The following is a 17,147-nucleotide window of genomic DNA, read 5'->3' as shown; positions in this document are numbered from 1 at the left end:
CAAAGTCTTCTATAATGGGAACTACTTTCATTTCCCAGGATAAGGGAAGTCGACTTATTCCTTTCTGGTGCTATCTCCAGACCATCATTCTATCACCTAAATATATTACCCCTCTTCTGAAGCCCACACCATCCACACATACCATGAATATACCACATACTTCTCACATCCATAACATAACCTTAAGGATGCTCATGAGTCTTCATCCTATAATTCGAGGATCTCTTTAACACTGAGTTGCCTACAATTATCTACTACATCTGTAACATCTATGAGTATCAAAGAGAGCAACCAGTAAGTCTAATTTTCAGACTTAGGCTGGTCAACACAGTATTTTAAGAAATTTAAATTATTTAACAATGCTTTAAAAATCAGATTTCTTATAAAAATGTAGATTCTGGCTTCTCTTGTAAAATCAGAAGATCTAATAATGTTAAGTTCCCATTCCCATGTAGCAAAAATTAGCTGGAGTAGACTAGTGGCTTTAGCCAGGGTATGTGCTCCAGGTGCATGTCCTAATGTGAGGCCAAGTGACAACTACTGTTTTGTCAGGTTTTTTTTTTGAGACAGGGTAACAATTACTGTTTATCATTATCATCACACCTGGATTGTTATTTTTTGACATTTTTATTTTCCGCAATAAAATAGACATTTTTATAAATGTATAGTTCTACAAATTTAAAATATGTATGGATACATATGTAACTACCACCATAATTAAGATATAGAACACTTTCATCATCCCCAAAGCTCCCTTGTGCTATCCCTTTTATAGTTACATCTTCTCCTCACCTCTAACTCCTAGCAAACACTGATCATGGTACTATCTTTTCAAGAATGCCATATAAATGGAATCATACAGTATGTCAACTTTTGGGATAGGCTTCTTTCACTCAGCATAATGCCTCTGAGATTCTTCCATGTGGTGCCTGCATCAATAATTCATGCTTTTTTATTGACTGAATAATATTTCATTGTTAATATGGCTTGTCACATTGATTGATTTTCAAATACTGAAGCAGCCTTGCATTTCCGGGATGAGCCCCACTTGGTCATGGTATTGTTCTTTTTATATATTGCTGGACTCAATTTGCTAGTATTTTGTTGGGAATTTTTAGGTCTAGGTTAATAAGGGATATTGTTCTGTAGTATTGTTTTCTTGTACTGACCTTTAGTTTTGGTTATCAAGGTAGTGCAGGCCTCAAAATAAGTTAAGTGTTTTCTCCTTTTCTATTTTTGGAAGAGACTATGTAAAATTGGCGTTATTTCTTTTTTAAATGTTTGGAAGAATTTGCCAGTAAAGTGATCTAGGCCTGGAGATTTCTTCTTCAGAAGGTTTTAAACTATAAATTCAATTTAAAAAAATAGTTATAGGTCTATTCACATTATCTAATTCATCTTGAGTGAGTTCTGGTAGTTTATAGCTTTTGTAGGATTGGTCTATCTCATCTAAGTTGTCAAATTTATATGTGTAGAGTTGTTCGTAGTATTCCCTTAATGTCTGTGGGTTTTGTAGGCTGCCATCTTTCTTACAATGGAATAAAGACAAAAGTGAAATATTTCTTGTGTTCATGAAAGAAAGAATAAAAGACTTATGAATTTTAAAAGAAATGAAAGCAAGCATATTTCTTTGTGGAAGAGAATGTGAAAGTTGATTATACCAATTGGGTCATTCTTGTCATACCCACTAAATCAGAGTTGACGGGCCAGAGAAAAAGCACTCAGGGCATATAACATTGCTCCAAGACTGTAATTTTCTGCAAGCCTGGCTGCTGAAACAGGCTGTTGTAACCCTAACTAAGACCAGTTTTACCTACCACTGTCACTCACCAATCAGAGCTTGCCTGCTCCCAAAATCTTTTCTAGTGCCAATGAGCTTTCCTTCAAAACAATATATGTTTCTCTATCTAACAAAACTCCCAACTTTCTCTTTGTTCTTTGGACATACTGAAGATCAACTGGTCTGTTTGTATGTTCTGAATTGGCAATTTTTGCTTCCCAATTAAAATGTTATAAATTTAGAGAATTGTCTCTATATTTTGTTTTGGACAAGTCAAAATAAATGGTGAAATATGCAAACAAAATATATCTGTGTCAAAAGATATCATTTTGAAACAAACTATAGTGAGAACTATGGTCAGTATGTGGAACAGATGCATAATGAAAACTGAATAAACAGAAAGTATAATACAAAATTTAAACACGGTTTATTTTTTAATGCAAATAAAATGAGTGGTATTCTTGTGACATGCAGTTATATATCAAGAGAAATAGCTTTAAGGGTCAAAGACTCTTATCAATGGTAAAATCTATAAAAGAATATCTAGTGAAGGCAGAATTTGTGTATAATAAACATTATTTGCATATGTAAGTTGAATTAAAATTATAGTTGTTCAGCATGTTAGTGGTATGGATGCAAATTCAAAAGTCAAGTTGAGTGAAAATGTTAAATAATTTGTGGCATTTTTCTTCGTAATTGAGAACACAGACAAAAATAACTAACTTCCTGAGAGTTACTACATGGCTATTAGGTGGCTTGGTGCTGGGTGTGGTGCTAAAGAAATGTTTCTGAGCTTGAGTTAAAAGAAGTCTCTTGGTTTATATGTTGTCTAAGGAGAAACTGCAGCCTCAGATCACCAGCACAGACTGGTTAAATATGGGGCCATTTTAATTGGTATTACAGCTTATATAAACAATCTGATTCCTTATCTGCAAGTACATTCACAAGACACCACATAGTATGCAATTCAATTTACTCATTCCTTGATTATTGTATCTTTGGAAAGTTTTATTGGCAAGGAAAGATCTGTCCTACTTTTCTTTTTCCATGCTGAAATAGGATTTCCAGAAATGAAAGTGATGTCATGAAATATGTTCCTAAAACTGTAGAGCTAAAGACTGATATCCCCCAAAGATTTTTTATTCCAAGCTTTATGAAAAGTAACACTGTTCAATTTACCTTTCTCAATTTATACTGAAAGTATAACATCTAGAGGTTAATCAAGTACATTAGGATTAAATATGATCCTTGAAATCTTAAATTTTACAAATGTCTTAGGAGTAGTACCCTAACTATCAAATCTATTTTGCCAAGATTCTACCTTTGTTTGGAAATACCCATGTTTGTGAATGGTTATTATCTGTTATGAAACTAAATACAAATTAAATCTTGCTAATTAAATGGTTTAAAAATGAATACTGTAATGCCCATCATATATAAAATACTTAGTGCTGATAACATGGTACAGAAATAAAAGTATCAAGTTTCCAGCCAAATCAAATGAATGATTTCAAAAACAAAAAAGTTATAATTAAGTATTCTTATTTCCCAATTTCAAATTTTAAATAATTATATATATACATACACACATGCACACATATACCTATATGTGTATATATGTACATATTATGTAATATGCTTATATAATGGCATACATTTTGAATTTTTTAAAAGTCTGAATATATTTTGGGCAGTTGAATTTTCTTACAGCCAGCCTGCTTGATTCATTTATTATTTTTGACATCTGATCTATACCAATAATGGAATACATCAAAACTCTCCCTCTCAATCAAATGGATTGTAATGATCTTGTAACGAACTATATCTCTCTTCTTTGAGGCCCCTTACTCCCCAGTCTTACTAAACTCAATCTTCCACTTCACAGCAACACTCTTAAAGCCACCTCTCTTTTTTCATCTTTCAGTCCGTCAGCTCCCTTCTGGCTTCACTTAACCCCTTTTGTCAGGAAGGGTTAGTCAACTCAATACTGGGAGTAGCAAAGCAGTGGTATAACAGGAATTCAAGCTCCATCATTCACTGCATGTTTTCTTTTCTTTTTTTTTTTTTGACAGTCTCACTTCTTAAAGTTATTTTTAAATTAATATAGCACATGCACATTTAGAGCCAAACAGTTCTACAGTTTTGTTATAAAAAACAAGTCCTTCACATACACCCCATTTTTTTCTCCAGAGGCAATCATTTTTAATTCTTGTACCAGATTCTTATGTTATTTGTATCTCTGTAACCCAGATAACGTGATTATGTTTATGTCTATAGATTGATTCCTTTTTCCAGTTTTCAGGCATTATCTTTTGACTTCCTAATGTGGAAGATAAGAGTTTAGCTCCATCCCACATCCCGTTTACGTCCCCCATCTTCCCAACATGCCAAAATAATAATACCATAGATACAGATTATTGGTCTAACCAAAACTACAGTATGAACATGTATTCCATTTACGGCTAAACAATTAAACATACTGATTACTTTTCCTTTCTTATAAAACCTTTCCCCAAAATGGCAACTGCCTTGTTTCCTCGTTTGCTTAGTTTTTTTTAAAATTTGTTTTTATCTTTTTAGAGATGGGGTCTTGCTATGTTGCCCAGGGTGGACCAGAATTCCTGGGTCCAGTGATCCTCCTGCTTCAGTCTCCTGAGTACCTGGGACTACAGGCATGTGCCAACATTTGTTTAGTTTAATAAGATGATTTCCTTTTTGCAAAAAAATTTAGTATTAAGAAAAATGTTTCTAAGCTTTTTATTACATAAAATTTAGAACATATACAAAATTAGAAAGAAAATAGCATGACGACTGCAGGTACCTATTATATAGCTTTAACAATTTAACAATTGATTAGACATCTGCCTAATCATGTTTCATTTATACCTTCTCTAATCTCTGCTTTGTCACTGGATTATCATGAAGCAAATTCCAGACACCATACCATTTCTTCTGTAAATATATTAATAATAGTATGAGGACACATTAAAAAAAATAAACACAATACCATATTACATTTAAAAATTAATAATTATTTAATACCATCAAAAATTGAGTCAACATTCTAATTTCCCTGTTTCTGATTTTTTTATAATTGGTATGTATGAATCAGTATCCAAACAAGTTCCTCAGTAGGCTTTTTCAATCTGGCAATTCATATATTTAGTACTTGGAAGCATTCTTGAACTGAGTTCAACATTCTTTAAAGGAAAAAAAAATCAAGCACACAATATGTAAAATTTACAATGTCCAGTATGCAATAAAAAATTATTAGAAGTAGGAAGACATGCCCTGTAACCTGGAAAACAATTAATCAATAAAAACAGATCCCAAATGACAGAGATGATAAAATTAGCAGACAGGACTTTTTCATAGATATTCCTAATGTTCAAGGATGTAAAAGAAAATATGATTCCAAAGAGAGAAGTAAAATGTACATTAAAAATGAAATGTAACCTTTAGAGAAGAAAAACAATATTTGAAATGAAAATAAGACTGATGGGACTAAAAGCAGAGTAGACACTATACAAGATTAGTGAATTTGAATACACAGCAATAGAAACCAAAAAATGAAGTATACAGAGGGTAAAAAGACTGGGAAAAAACCAAACTCAGTGACTGGTCTGAAAATATCAAGCAGTCTAAAATACTTTGGAGTCTTATGAAATCACCTGTTGGCTCTTTGATAAGACTAATAAAATTGTTAAACTTCTATCCAGTCTGATTCACAAAAAAAAAGAGAAGATTAAAAATTACCAATATCAGAAAAGAAAGAAGAGATATTATCACAAATGCTTTAGATATTTAAAGGAGAGAAAAGAAATGTTATTAATAACTTTGTGCCAATAAATTCAACAACTTAGATAAAACAGACAAATTATTTGAAAACCAAATAATTATACTAAAGCTCATTCAAAAAGAAACATTACCTAAATAGTCCCATATCTACTAATGAAACTAAAGTTGTAGTTAGCCAGGTATGGTGGCTCACATCCATAATTCCAGCAACTTGAGAGGCTGAGGCAAGAGGATGGTTTGAATCCAGGAGTTAGGGACCAGCTTAGGCAATATAGCGAGACCTTGTCTCTAAAAAAATTAGAAAAATTAGCTGGGTGTGGTGGCACACATCTACAGTCCTAGCTACTTGGGAGGTTGAGGTGGGAGGATCATTTAAGCATGTGAGTTTGAGGCTATAGTGGGTTATGATCGCACTACTGCACTCCAGCCAGGGCAACAGAATGAGACTTCATCTCTTAAAAAATATAAATATAAACTTTTTTTAAAAAGTTGTAGTTAAAAACCTTCCCCACAAAGAAATATCCAGGATCAGTTAACTTTACTGGTAAATTCTACTAAACATTTAATGGATTCTACACAAACTCTTTCAATAAACAGAAGAAGGAACTCTTCTCAAACCATTTTATGATGCCAGCATTAACCTGATGTCTAAATCAAAGACAATGCAACAAAAGAATAGTACAGACTAATATCCCCCCTGAACAAAAATGTAAAAATCCTCAATAAAACATTAAATCACATTCAGTAATATATAAAATGACTTATACATCATCATTCCATGGGGTCCATCCCAGGAATGAGAGTGTGGTTTAGTTTTCAGAAGTGAACCAATAAAATAAGTCTCAACAGACCAAAAGAACAAACCCAAATAACTATCTTAATACATACAGAAAAAACATTTGATAAAATTCAATATCTATTCATGATAAAATCTCTCAGAAAACTTGGGTAAAGTCTTCCCAAAACTTGGTACCTTTCTCACTGATAAAGGGCAACTATGAAAAACCTGTACCTAACATCATATTTAATAGTGAAAGACCAAATGCTTAGCTGCTAATAAAAGGAACAAGGCAACAATATCTGTTCTTTATTCAAGATTATATTGGAGATATTAGTCTATGCAATAAGGCAATAAAATAAAAACAAAAGGCATATAGATTGGAAAAGAAGTAAAACTGGCTTTATTCACAGTTGACATCATTGTCTATATAGAAAATCCTCAGGAGTCAACAAAAAGCATAAATACTTTAGGATAAATCAAACAAAATACATGTAAGCCTGCATAAAATATAACTACAGAAGATTTTAGAGAGAAAGGCTTGCATGAAATCTAACTACAGAAGATTTTAGAGAGAAATTAAAGATCTAAATAAATGGAGAAATATACCATGTTCACATATTGTAAGACTTAATACTTCTAAGAACTCAATTCTCCTAATTTCATCAGTATATTCTACAGTATCAACAAAAATCCCAGCAGATATTTGCTGCGGAAATTAACAAGGTGATTCTAACATTTATATGGAAATACAAAGAAATTAAAATAGCAACAGAATTTTCAAAAAACAAAATTAGAGAGCTCATACTATCTGATTTTTTAAGATGTACAATTAAAGCTGCAGTAGTACAGTGATACTATCCTAAGGACAGAAATAAGATAAATGAAATAGAAGACTCTGAACATATACTCACACATACATAATCAATTGATGTGGTATAAATATTCCAACAAAATTTAAGGGGGGGAAAGGATAATCTTTTCAATAACTAGTGACAGAACAAGTGGATATGATCACAGGAAAAAATAAATCCTAACCTTATTTCATACTACAGGTATATACAAAAATTAACTAGATGTGAATTATATCTAAATGTAAAAGCTAAAACTATAAAAATCTTAGAGGAAAGCACTGGAGAAAATCTTTGTAACCTTGGATTAGAGAAAGATTTCTTAGCTAGAACACAAAAAACATAAACTATAAAGGGTAAAATTCATAAACTTGATTTCATTAAAAGAAAAACTTCTGCTCTTCAAAGACACCATCAAGAAAATAAAAAAACACAAGCCACAGGCTGGGAATATAAATGAAGGAATGAGTGAATGAAACTACATATAGCCCAAACATAAAAAAGCTCTCAAAATTCAAAGATAAATATTTTTAAAATGGGCAAAAGACTTGAATAAACATTTCACAAAACTAGACTGCAGTTGGTATACTTTTCCTACGAAGGGATTAGAGACTTAATATTTTAGGCTTTGCATGCCATATGGTGTCTGTCATAATTACTCAACTCTGCTGTTATAGCATGAAAATCACCTTAGTTCATATATAAACGAATAGGTATGGCTGTGTTCTAATAAAATTATCTACAAATATAGATAGTGAGCCATATTTGGGTTGGGGCCTGCAGTCTGTGAAATCCTGAAGAAGATATAAGAATGGCCAAAAGCCCATGAAAAAATACTTAACATGTTAATCATCAGGAAATGCAAACTAAAATCTCAGTTATTAATAGATATCAGTATATACTCACTAGAATGACACTAATTAAAAAGATTGACCATACCGGCCGGTGTGGTGGCTCATGCCGGTAATCCTAGCACTCTGGGAGGCTAAGGCAGGAGGATCACTTGTGGTCAGGAGTTCAAGACCAGGCTGAGCAAGGGTGAGACCCCGTCTCTACCAGCCGGGTGTGGCAGCATGCACCTGTGGTCTCAGCTACTTGGGAGGCTGAGGCAGGAGGATTGCTTAAGCCCAGGAGTTAGAGGTTGCAGTAAGTTCTGATGATGCCCTGCATTTTAGCCTGGGTGACAGACTCTGTCTCTTAAAAAAAAAAAAAAAAAAAAAAAAAGGACCATACCAAGTACTGGTGAGGATGTGGAGTAACTAGAATGTTTATATATTGCTGTGCTGATGGGAATGCAAAATTGTATAAGCACTTGAAAACAGTGTGGTAGTTTCTTAACCACCACTTACCATATGACTCAGGCTTGGATATTTTCCCAAGAGAAAAAAAAACATATGTCCATACAAAGAGCTGCTTTATTTGTAAAAAGCAAAAAGTTGAAAAAAAACAAAATATTCACCAACTAGAAAACAGATTTGAAAAACTGTGGAATATCCATGTAAGAGGATACAACTCAGCAAAAGGTAACTACTGATACACAAAGTAATGTGGATGAATCAGTAAAACTGGCTTCTTCCATTTATTCTATCAGTATTTCATAACCTAGGTGAAGGGTTAATAGGTGTTTACTATATGATTATTTTTATACTTTATACATATAATCTTTTGCATATCTATTTAATATAAGCAAAAAAGTTCAAATGAAATAAAATATATAGTGCATATGGTAGATGGGCATATAATAAATATTGATTAAAAAGTTATCAGCATGAATACCCTCAATTTTGCCCTATTCCACCTGAAAATGTTTCTCTTTTCCCTCCCAGTTATAATTCCTCCTTTCCAAAGGTAACTCTATCAGTGCTTATGATAAGAATTCATTCTGATCTAGTTCTCTTCAGGGAAAAGTCTGCCAACCCACGTTGTAAAACCATATGAACAAATTTCCCATTTCTGTTACCCACTATCAATATTGTTTTGTCTCACATTCAAGTAAATTTGATGTCATTGTTACATGCTTAGCATCATATTGTTTCCATATTTTTTTCATCTCATATAATCCTTGCAACAATGTTTTGTTATCATTTTACAAAATAGGATATTGCAGCTCAGTAACTATAAACAATAAACAGAATTGTTTTTGTAACCAATTTCTTTAAGTCCAGGTCTAGTGCATTTTCCATTATATCACAATATCTCTTCCTCTCTTCACTGTCACTTATCTGGGAAACAAATCTTTAATAGTTGCTTCTACTTCTTCACTGTAATCACTACTTATTTCTGCATTCCTTAAGTGTTCAAAATATCACACAACTATCCACTGCTCTACTACAAACAATTCTCTAACAAATCCAACAACTTTAAATAAAAAATACACAAATATTATTATACTCCCATTAACATTTAAATATGAACAAAAAATGGTGCAGCCACTTTGGAAAGCAGTCTGGCAGTTCCTCAAAAAGAAAAACAGAATTGCCGTATGGCCCAGAGAACTGAAAACATATGTTCATAAAAGAACTTGTACATGAATGCTCATTGCAGCATTATTCATAATAGTCAAAAGGTCAAAATAATCCAAATGTCTATCAACTGAAGAATGGGGTATATCCATATAATTGAGCATTACCCACCCACAAAAAGGAACACAGTTCTGATACATGCTACAACGTGGATGAACCTTAGAAACATCATGTTAAATGAAGAAAGCCAGTCACAAAGGCCTAAATATATTACTCCATTTACAAGAAATGTCTAGAATAAGCAAATACATAGAGATAGAAAGAAAGTAGGTTAGTGGTTATCAGGGGATGGGGAAGGGGGAAACGGGGAGTGGCTGCTAATAGGTACAATGTTTCTTTTTTGGGTGATGAAATGTTCTGGAATTAGATAGTAGTGATGATTGTACAACCAATATAATGTGAATTATATTTTAATTAAAAAAGAAAGAAAAAACCCTACCCAGAATCCTATACTCCCACTGTTTTCAATTTTCCCTGTTTTTTCCCAGTTATTGATTATATGTATATAGGTAGCATTTGAATTTTCCTTTGTCATCAATCCAAAATCATTTTTCCAGCTGCTATACAATCACAACTATGTAACTTTATCTTTTATGGATACAAAATATTATACAAATAGACTATGATTTTAATATTGTTGAATAAGTTGTTTTCCTTTTCCCAATATTAAAATTGTATTTCCATAACTAGACTTATGCATACAGCTTCCTCCTTTTTTTATGGTATTTACTTAATTACTAAGGTAAATGATATATCATAATTTATGTGGCTATTGAAGCATAATGCCAAACTATCTTGCAGGCCTTACATAAATTTATACCATCATCAGAAAAGCATGAGTAAATCAGATTCACTTCACCATAGAGTCATCAAGTATCACTATTTTTAAATTTAATATATTGTATAAAAATTAGATGAAGTATAAAGATCTTTTACTTAGTTGGACCTATTTCTGGACTCTATTCTGTTCCACTGACACAATTATATGCTTATGATTTTGTAATATGTTCTTACATCTGGTAATGTTAGATGTTCTTTCCTTATCTTTTTTGGACTATTTTCTTATCTATCTGCTTAATTTTCTTTTTTTATTTGAGATAGAATCTCTCTCTGTTGGCCAGGATAGAGTGCCATGGCGTTAGCCTAGCTCACAGCAACCTCAAACTCCCAGGCTCAAGCAATCCTCCTGCCTCAGACTCCCAAGTAGCTGGGACTACAGGCGTGCACCACGACACCCAGCTCATTTTTTCTAGTTTTAGTAGAGACAGCGGTCTCATTCTTGTTCAGGCTGGTCTCGAACTCCTGACCTCAAGTCTTGAACTCCTGACCTCAAGTGATCCTCCCGCCTTGGCCTCCCAGAGTGCTAGGATTACAGGCGTGAGCCATCATGCCTGGCCTTCACTGGCTTATGTATTTACTATACTATACTTTTTATCATTAGAGTGTACTCCTTCTAGTTATTAAAAAAAAGTTAACCACAAAATAGCCTCAGGCAGGTCCTTCAGGCAGTATTTCAGAAGAAGGTGCTGTTATCATAGGAGATGACAGTTCTATGATGTTATTGCCCCTGAAGACCTTTCAGTGAGACAACATGTGAAGTGGAAAACAGTGATATTGATGATTCTGACCCTGTGTAGCCCTAGGCTAATGTGTGTGTTTGTGTCTTAGTTTTTAATAAAAAAGTTTAAAAAGGAAAAAAGAAAAATTTTTTTAAATAGAAGAAAGCTTATAGAATAAGGATATAAAGAAAGAAAATATTTTTGTACAGATGTACAATGTGCTTGTGTCTCAAATGTTATTACAAAAGAGTTAAAATTTAAAAACTTTTAAAGTAAACTTACAGTAAGCTAAGGGTAATTTATTATTAAAAAATATTTTTTAATAAATTTAGTGTAGCCTAAGTGTATGGTGTTTATAACATTTACAGTAGTGCAGAGTAATGTCCTAGGCCTTCACATTCACTCATCACTCACTCATTGACTCACTCAGAGCCACTTCCAGTCCTGCAAGCTCCATTTATGGTAAGTGCCCTATACAGGTATACCATTTTTTATCTTTTATACTGTTATTTTTACTGTACCTTTTCTATGTTCAGATGCACAAATACTTACCACTGTGTTACAAATACCTACAATATTTAGTACAGTAACATGCTATATAGCTTTGTAGCCTAGGAGCAATAATATACCATCACATAGTCTAGGTATTTGGTAGGCTATACCATCTTGGTTTGTGTAAGTACACTCTATGATGTTTGCACAAGGATGAAATTGCCTAATGACTCATTTCTCAGGACATATCCCCATCATTAAGCAATGCATAACTATATATCCAAAGGAAATGAAATCAGTATGTCAATGAGATATCTGTACTCTATCACAGCACTATTCACAGCAGCCAAGATATGGAATCAGCCTGTTTATCAACAATAGATAAAAAAATGTATATATACACAATGGAATACTATTCACTATAAAAAAGAATGAAATTCTGCTGTTTGCAACAACATGGATGAACCTGGAGGACATTATGTTAAGTGAAATAAGCCAGGCACAGAAGGACAAATACCACATGACCTCACTCATATGTGGAATCTAAAGGAAGTTGATCTCATAGAAGCAGAGAGTAGAACAGTGGTTAGTAGAGGTTGAGGAAGGTAGTGAGTGGGGAGGGGAAGAGGCTGGCCAATGAGTACTATGTTACAGTTAGATAGGAGAAATAAGTTCTGGTGTTCTATTGCACAGTAGGGTGAATATAGTTAACAATAATAAATTATATATTTCAAAATCACCAGAAGAGAGGATTTTGAATGTTCTCGCTACAAAGAAATAATAAATGTTTAAGATGACATATATGCTAATTACCTTAATTTGATCATTACATAATATATACATATATTGAAACAGCACACTATCCTCTAAAAAAATGCACAATTATGTGTCAATTAAAAGTAAAACAAGGCTGGGTACGGTGGCTCACGCCTGTAATCCTAGCACTCTGAGAGGCCGAGGCGGGAGGATCGCTCCAGGTCAGGAGTTTGAGACCAGCCTGAGCAAGAGCGAGACCCCATCTCTACTAAAAATATAAAGAAATTAGCCAAACAACTAGAAATAGAAAAAATTAGCCAGGCATGGTGGCGCATGCCTGTAGTCCCAGCTACTTGGGAGGCTGAGGCAAAAGGATTGCTTAAGCCCAGGAGTTTGAGGTTGCTGTGAGGTAGGCTAACACCACGGCACTCACTCTAGCCCAGGCAAGAAAGTGAGACTCTGTCTCCAAAAAAAAAAAAAAAAAAAAAAGTAAAACAAAAAAGTAAGCTTAAGAATACATCAAAGACACCACTTAGATCAGTCAAACAAGCAATTACTGTTCAGCACTACATTAGGAGCTGTGGGAAAAACAAAGAAAGCAGAATACAAAAGTCTTGCCACTTAGGGAATCTAGAAACTAAAGGGAAAGGGAACTAAAGGCAGCTTACTAATAAACAATTTTGGAGACTATATAGGATTATAAGAATGATTCTGTAGTTAGTGCTTTTATGAATTTAATAAAGAATGTAGAAAGAATGAGTGCAGTAGGAAGTGTGAAAGACTCTTGGAACTGGAGATATGCAGCAAAGCACTAAGCGGATTTAGATAAGTGGGAAACAAAGGTAGGTCTCTAGGTAAAAACATGAGCAAAGGAATGAGCATTAGCATCATACATGGGAGTCATGTATCTACCCATTCTACAAACAGACTCAACTATTTCTGCCCAAAAGTTTTATTCTAAGCAGCAAAGAATTAAATTAGTTTTACCTGGAGTTCTCCAAGTTTCTTAGACGTTGGTGAAACAACGGTAAAAAGTCCACTGATTTGATGGGTAGGAGAAAGCTGAGCTAATCCACCAATCTGAACTCTACCAATTGGAAGATGATCAAGTTTGGTGATGACCTCCAGCACCAGCACAGCCATATCTAATCAGAAACAATTACAACATACTCAGGTATTTTTCATTTACTTTTACTTTATTTTTTTGGAAGTGGGCAGAGGGGTATGCATTAAAAATTTTTTTTTACTTAAAAAAAGTATTTTAATTTCAAATAAACCAGTCACTTACCATACCATTCCAGGGGCAAGGGAGTGTGAACTCAAGATCAAAAGAATAAAGGTTTAAAGAAGAATAACAAATACCTCACACTGAGGAAAAACAATTACACTAAATAAAAATATATTTAGCATATCAAGTATTGAATAAGAAAAATACCTTTAAAAGTATTGTTAAATGTCTTTGCCAAGAACTCAGGCTTTGGTTTTGAAACATAAAAGCAACAAATCTCAATTCTTTCTTTCTCACCATTTCTAGTTTTGAATTGGACAAAAGGCTGCTCTTGCACAGCTGCAAGGGTTGGTCTCTGCCTCCCAGGAGTATCTAATTGCTTACTCCTGGGTTACACCTGGAGCACTGAGCTACTGAGAGCACCTGGAACTAAGAGAAATGGAAATAAACCCCTTAACTATATTCTTCAAGTAGTCACTTAGACCTAATACTTTCATGGTTAGGGCAGGAGAAATTCACAGCAGGAGAAATATAATGTATGCATATGGAATCTAAGATCACTTCAAGACAGCATAATTTCTGAATATTTTCTTTTTTTGTGATCATTTTTTTTTATTCTTATTTCAGCATATTATGGGGGTACAAAAGTTTAGGTTACGTATATTGCCCTTGCCCCCCACCCCCCCCCCTCGAGTCAGAGCTTCAAATGTGTCCATTCCCTAGACAGTGCGCATCGCACTCATTATGTATGTATACACCCATCCCCTTCCCCACCCACATCTGCCCGACACCCGGTCAATGTTATTCCTAAATGTGCTCTTAGGTGATGATCAGTGAAACCAATCTGATGGTGAGTACATGTGGTGCTTATTTTTCCATTCTTGGGATACTTCACTTAGTAGAATGGGTTCCAACTCTTTGCAGGAAAATATAAGAGGTGTTACCTCACCATTGTTTCTTATAGCTCAGTAGTACTCCATGGTATTGAATATTTTCGTATCAAAGTTGAGAAAATGGTTCATTTTTACCATTTGTTCAATACTATAGTTAAAAGCATGTAGGACATATAATTAGAAAACCTGTGATTGTGCCCTGGCTCTAGTAGTCACAAGCTATTTCTGTGTAAGCCACGACAGTCTGTAAAATAGGCACCTATATCACTGTTGTGTGAGGAACTGGAGGTACTGCAAGTAGAAAACGTAGTACAGTGTGCTGAACGGTTCTTATATGGCTTTAGAAAAAATTACTTAAACATATAATAGTTCCTGACTTACCTACTCATGGGGGTTATCTGAAAATCACATGAGCTAACAAATATAAAAGTGCTTTGTAGACTATAAAATGATGAACACCTGTAGAATAAAGGAAATGGACCAATCCTTGTTGGCTATTAACTAACAGCCAGGTTTTTTCATGCCATTAATTTTCTTAACAACTCTATAATACAGGTGTTTCCGTCTCCATTTGGGAATAAAACAGGCTCAGCGAGATTATGTAATATTCCTAAGTTTACCCAGCTGTAAATTGACAGAAATGGGCTAAAACTCAGTTCTATCAAATTATAAAGTCCACTATACCATGCTGCTTCATTATTGATTGCTTCTAGGACAAAAGGCTTAATTCCTAAAAGACTTTTGACCTTTATCCTTCACTTGCTGTGGAATTAGAATCCCTACTGTCTAGCACTAGTCCCACCTCCATTGTTTTTCATATTCCTACTAACTGAATTCTATGTGATTAAAGAGAGGCAAAAATCAAATGGTGTGGCTCACATGAAGTATCATACTTTCCTCAGTTTCTACTCTAATCCTCCCATGCTCTAAACATTTTCATGGCCACTATTTCCTGCTAAGGAATAAGGAGTAAGGGAAGACAGATGGAAGAAGAGAGTATGAGGCATATCTCAGAATCCTATAATCACTCTATTTCCTGAGGCATAATAGCATAGCAGAAATATTAATGATCTTGGAGTCAAGAGCCCTAAATTTAGGTCTGGTGTTAGGGTGACCTTGGCCTAGCCATTTTGAACCCTTTGAACCTCAAATTCATCACCCAGAAAATGAGGATAATTCCCATTGCAAAAGTGTGCCTCATAGCATGCATTCTAACACTTCCCAGAGGCTTCACCTTATTCCTCCTACTGTATTTTAACTTTCCATAAACACAAAGTTTTAAAGATTTAAAATGTAAAGATTTCCTCATTAATTAAAAAAATCTGTACATAACATGTTTGTGCAATTGCCTTAACTTCTGTTCAGAATAAGATGCAATAGATGTAAAGAAATTACTAAAACACAACCACCTTACCTACTTTACAGATTCTTATTAAACATCAAATAAGATGATGAACTTGAAAATATTTTAAAACCTGTAAGATGCTATACATTTCCTCTTATTTCCCTATATGTTATTTTTATCTGAGGAATTCATATAATCTGTTTTACTACCTCTCTTTCCAACCTGGACCTATTCATGTTTCGTGCTAGTATGTGACAATGACATCTTCAGTTTACTTTTTGCATTTTACTTTAAGTACATACAAAAGAGTACATAAAAGAATAAAAACACGACTACCCACCAAACAGCTTAAGAAACAGCCACACTTCTGTCAACTTTTCAGTTAGAGAACACACTTTTGTGAACTAATATTTGATCTCTTCTCTCTTCTTTTTCTAAAAAACATATCATACTCATATCCACAGCTGGGCCGTCACTTACAAGGTTCACGTCATCTGTCTCCTATTCAAATTCTACCTTTTCCATGGCTTCTTTCCTAACCAGAAACATGAAATTTGAGTGCTGGCACATTTGGTGTTTAACTCTTTCAATTTATTGATGGAAAAAATTAAAGCCTAGGAAAATAAATGGCTTGCTCAAAGTCAAGCAGCGAGAGTGCAGAGCAGAAGTAGGATTCTGGTTTCCTAGTAATTTACAATAACATTAGCCCTTAATAACTTCTTAGAGCAGCAGTCCTCAACCTTTTTGCCACCAGGAACCAGTTTCATGGAAGACAATTTTTCCATGGGGGACAGAGGGGTGGTTTCAGAATGATTCAAGTGCATTACATTTATTGTGCAGTCAAACCTCTCTGCTAATGACAATCTGTATTTGCAGCCGCTCTCCATCACTGCCTCAGCTCCACCTCAGATAATCAGGCATCAGATTCTCATAAGGAGCATGCAACCTAGATCCCTTGCATGTGCAGTTTATAGTAGGGTTCATGCTCCTATGAGAATCTAATGCCGATGCTGATCTGACAGGAGGCAGAGCTTATGTGGTGATGCAAGTGATGGGGAGCAGCTGTAAATACTGAGGAAGCTGCCCTCCACTCACCTCCTGCTGTGTGGCTGAGGCCACAGACTGCTAGCTACCAGTCTGGTCCT

General features: G+C 34.3%; 1 protein-coding gene across 4 annotated transcripts in view; it reads right to left on the bottom strand.

Annotated features, from left to right (window-relative positions):
• The window catches only part of C2CD3 (C2 domain containing 3 centriole elongation regulator), a 135,604-nt gene that overhangs the window by 113,592 nt on the left and 4,865 nt on the right, over positions 1-17,147 (bottom strand). For all 4 annotated transcript variants that reach the window (XM_045555487.1, XM_045555490.1, XM_045555489.1 and 1 more), the window contains exon 3: positions 13,524-13,681. In XM_045555487.1, coding sequence (XP_045411443.1) covers positions 13,524-13,681 — 158 coding nt within the window. The remainder of the gene's footprint in view (positions 1-13,523; positions 13,682-17,147) is intronic.

Source organism: Lemur catta, chromosome 7 (assembly GCF_020740605.2).
Source record: "Lemur catta isolate mLemCat1 chromosome 7, mLemCat1.pri, whole genome shotgun sequence".
In the NCBI taxonomy this organism is placed as follows: Eukaryota; Metazoa; Chordata; class Mammalia; order Primates; family Lemuridae; genus Lemur; species Lemur catta.
Note: the sequence above shows the minus strand (reverse complement) of the source record. Positions and strands in the feature narration are given on the sequence as shown.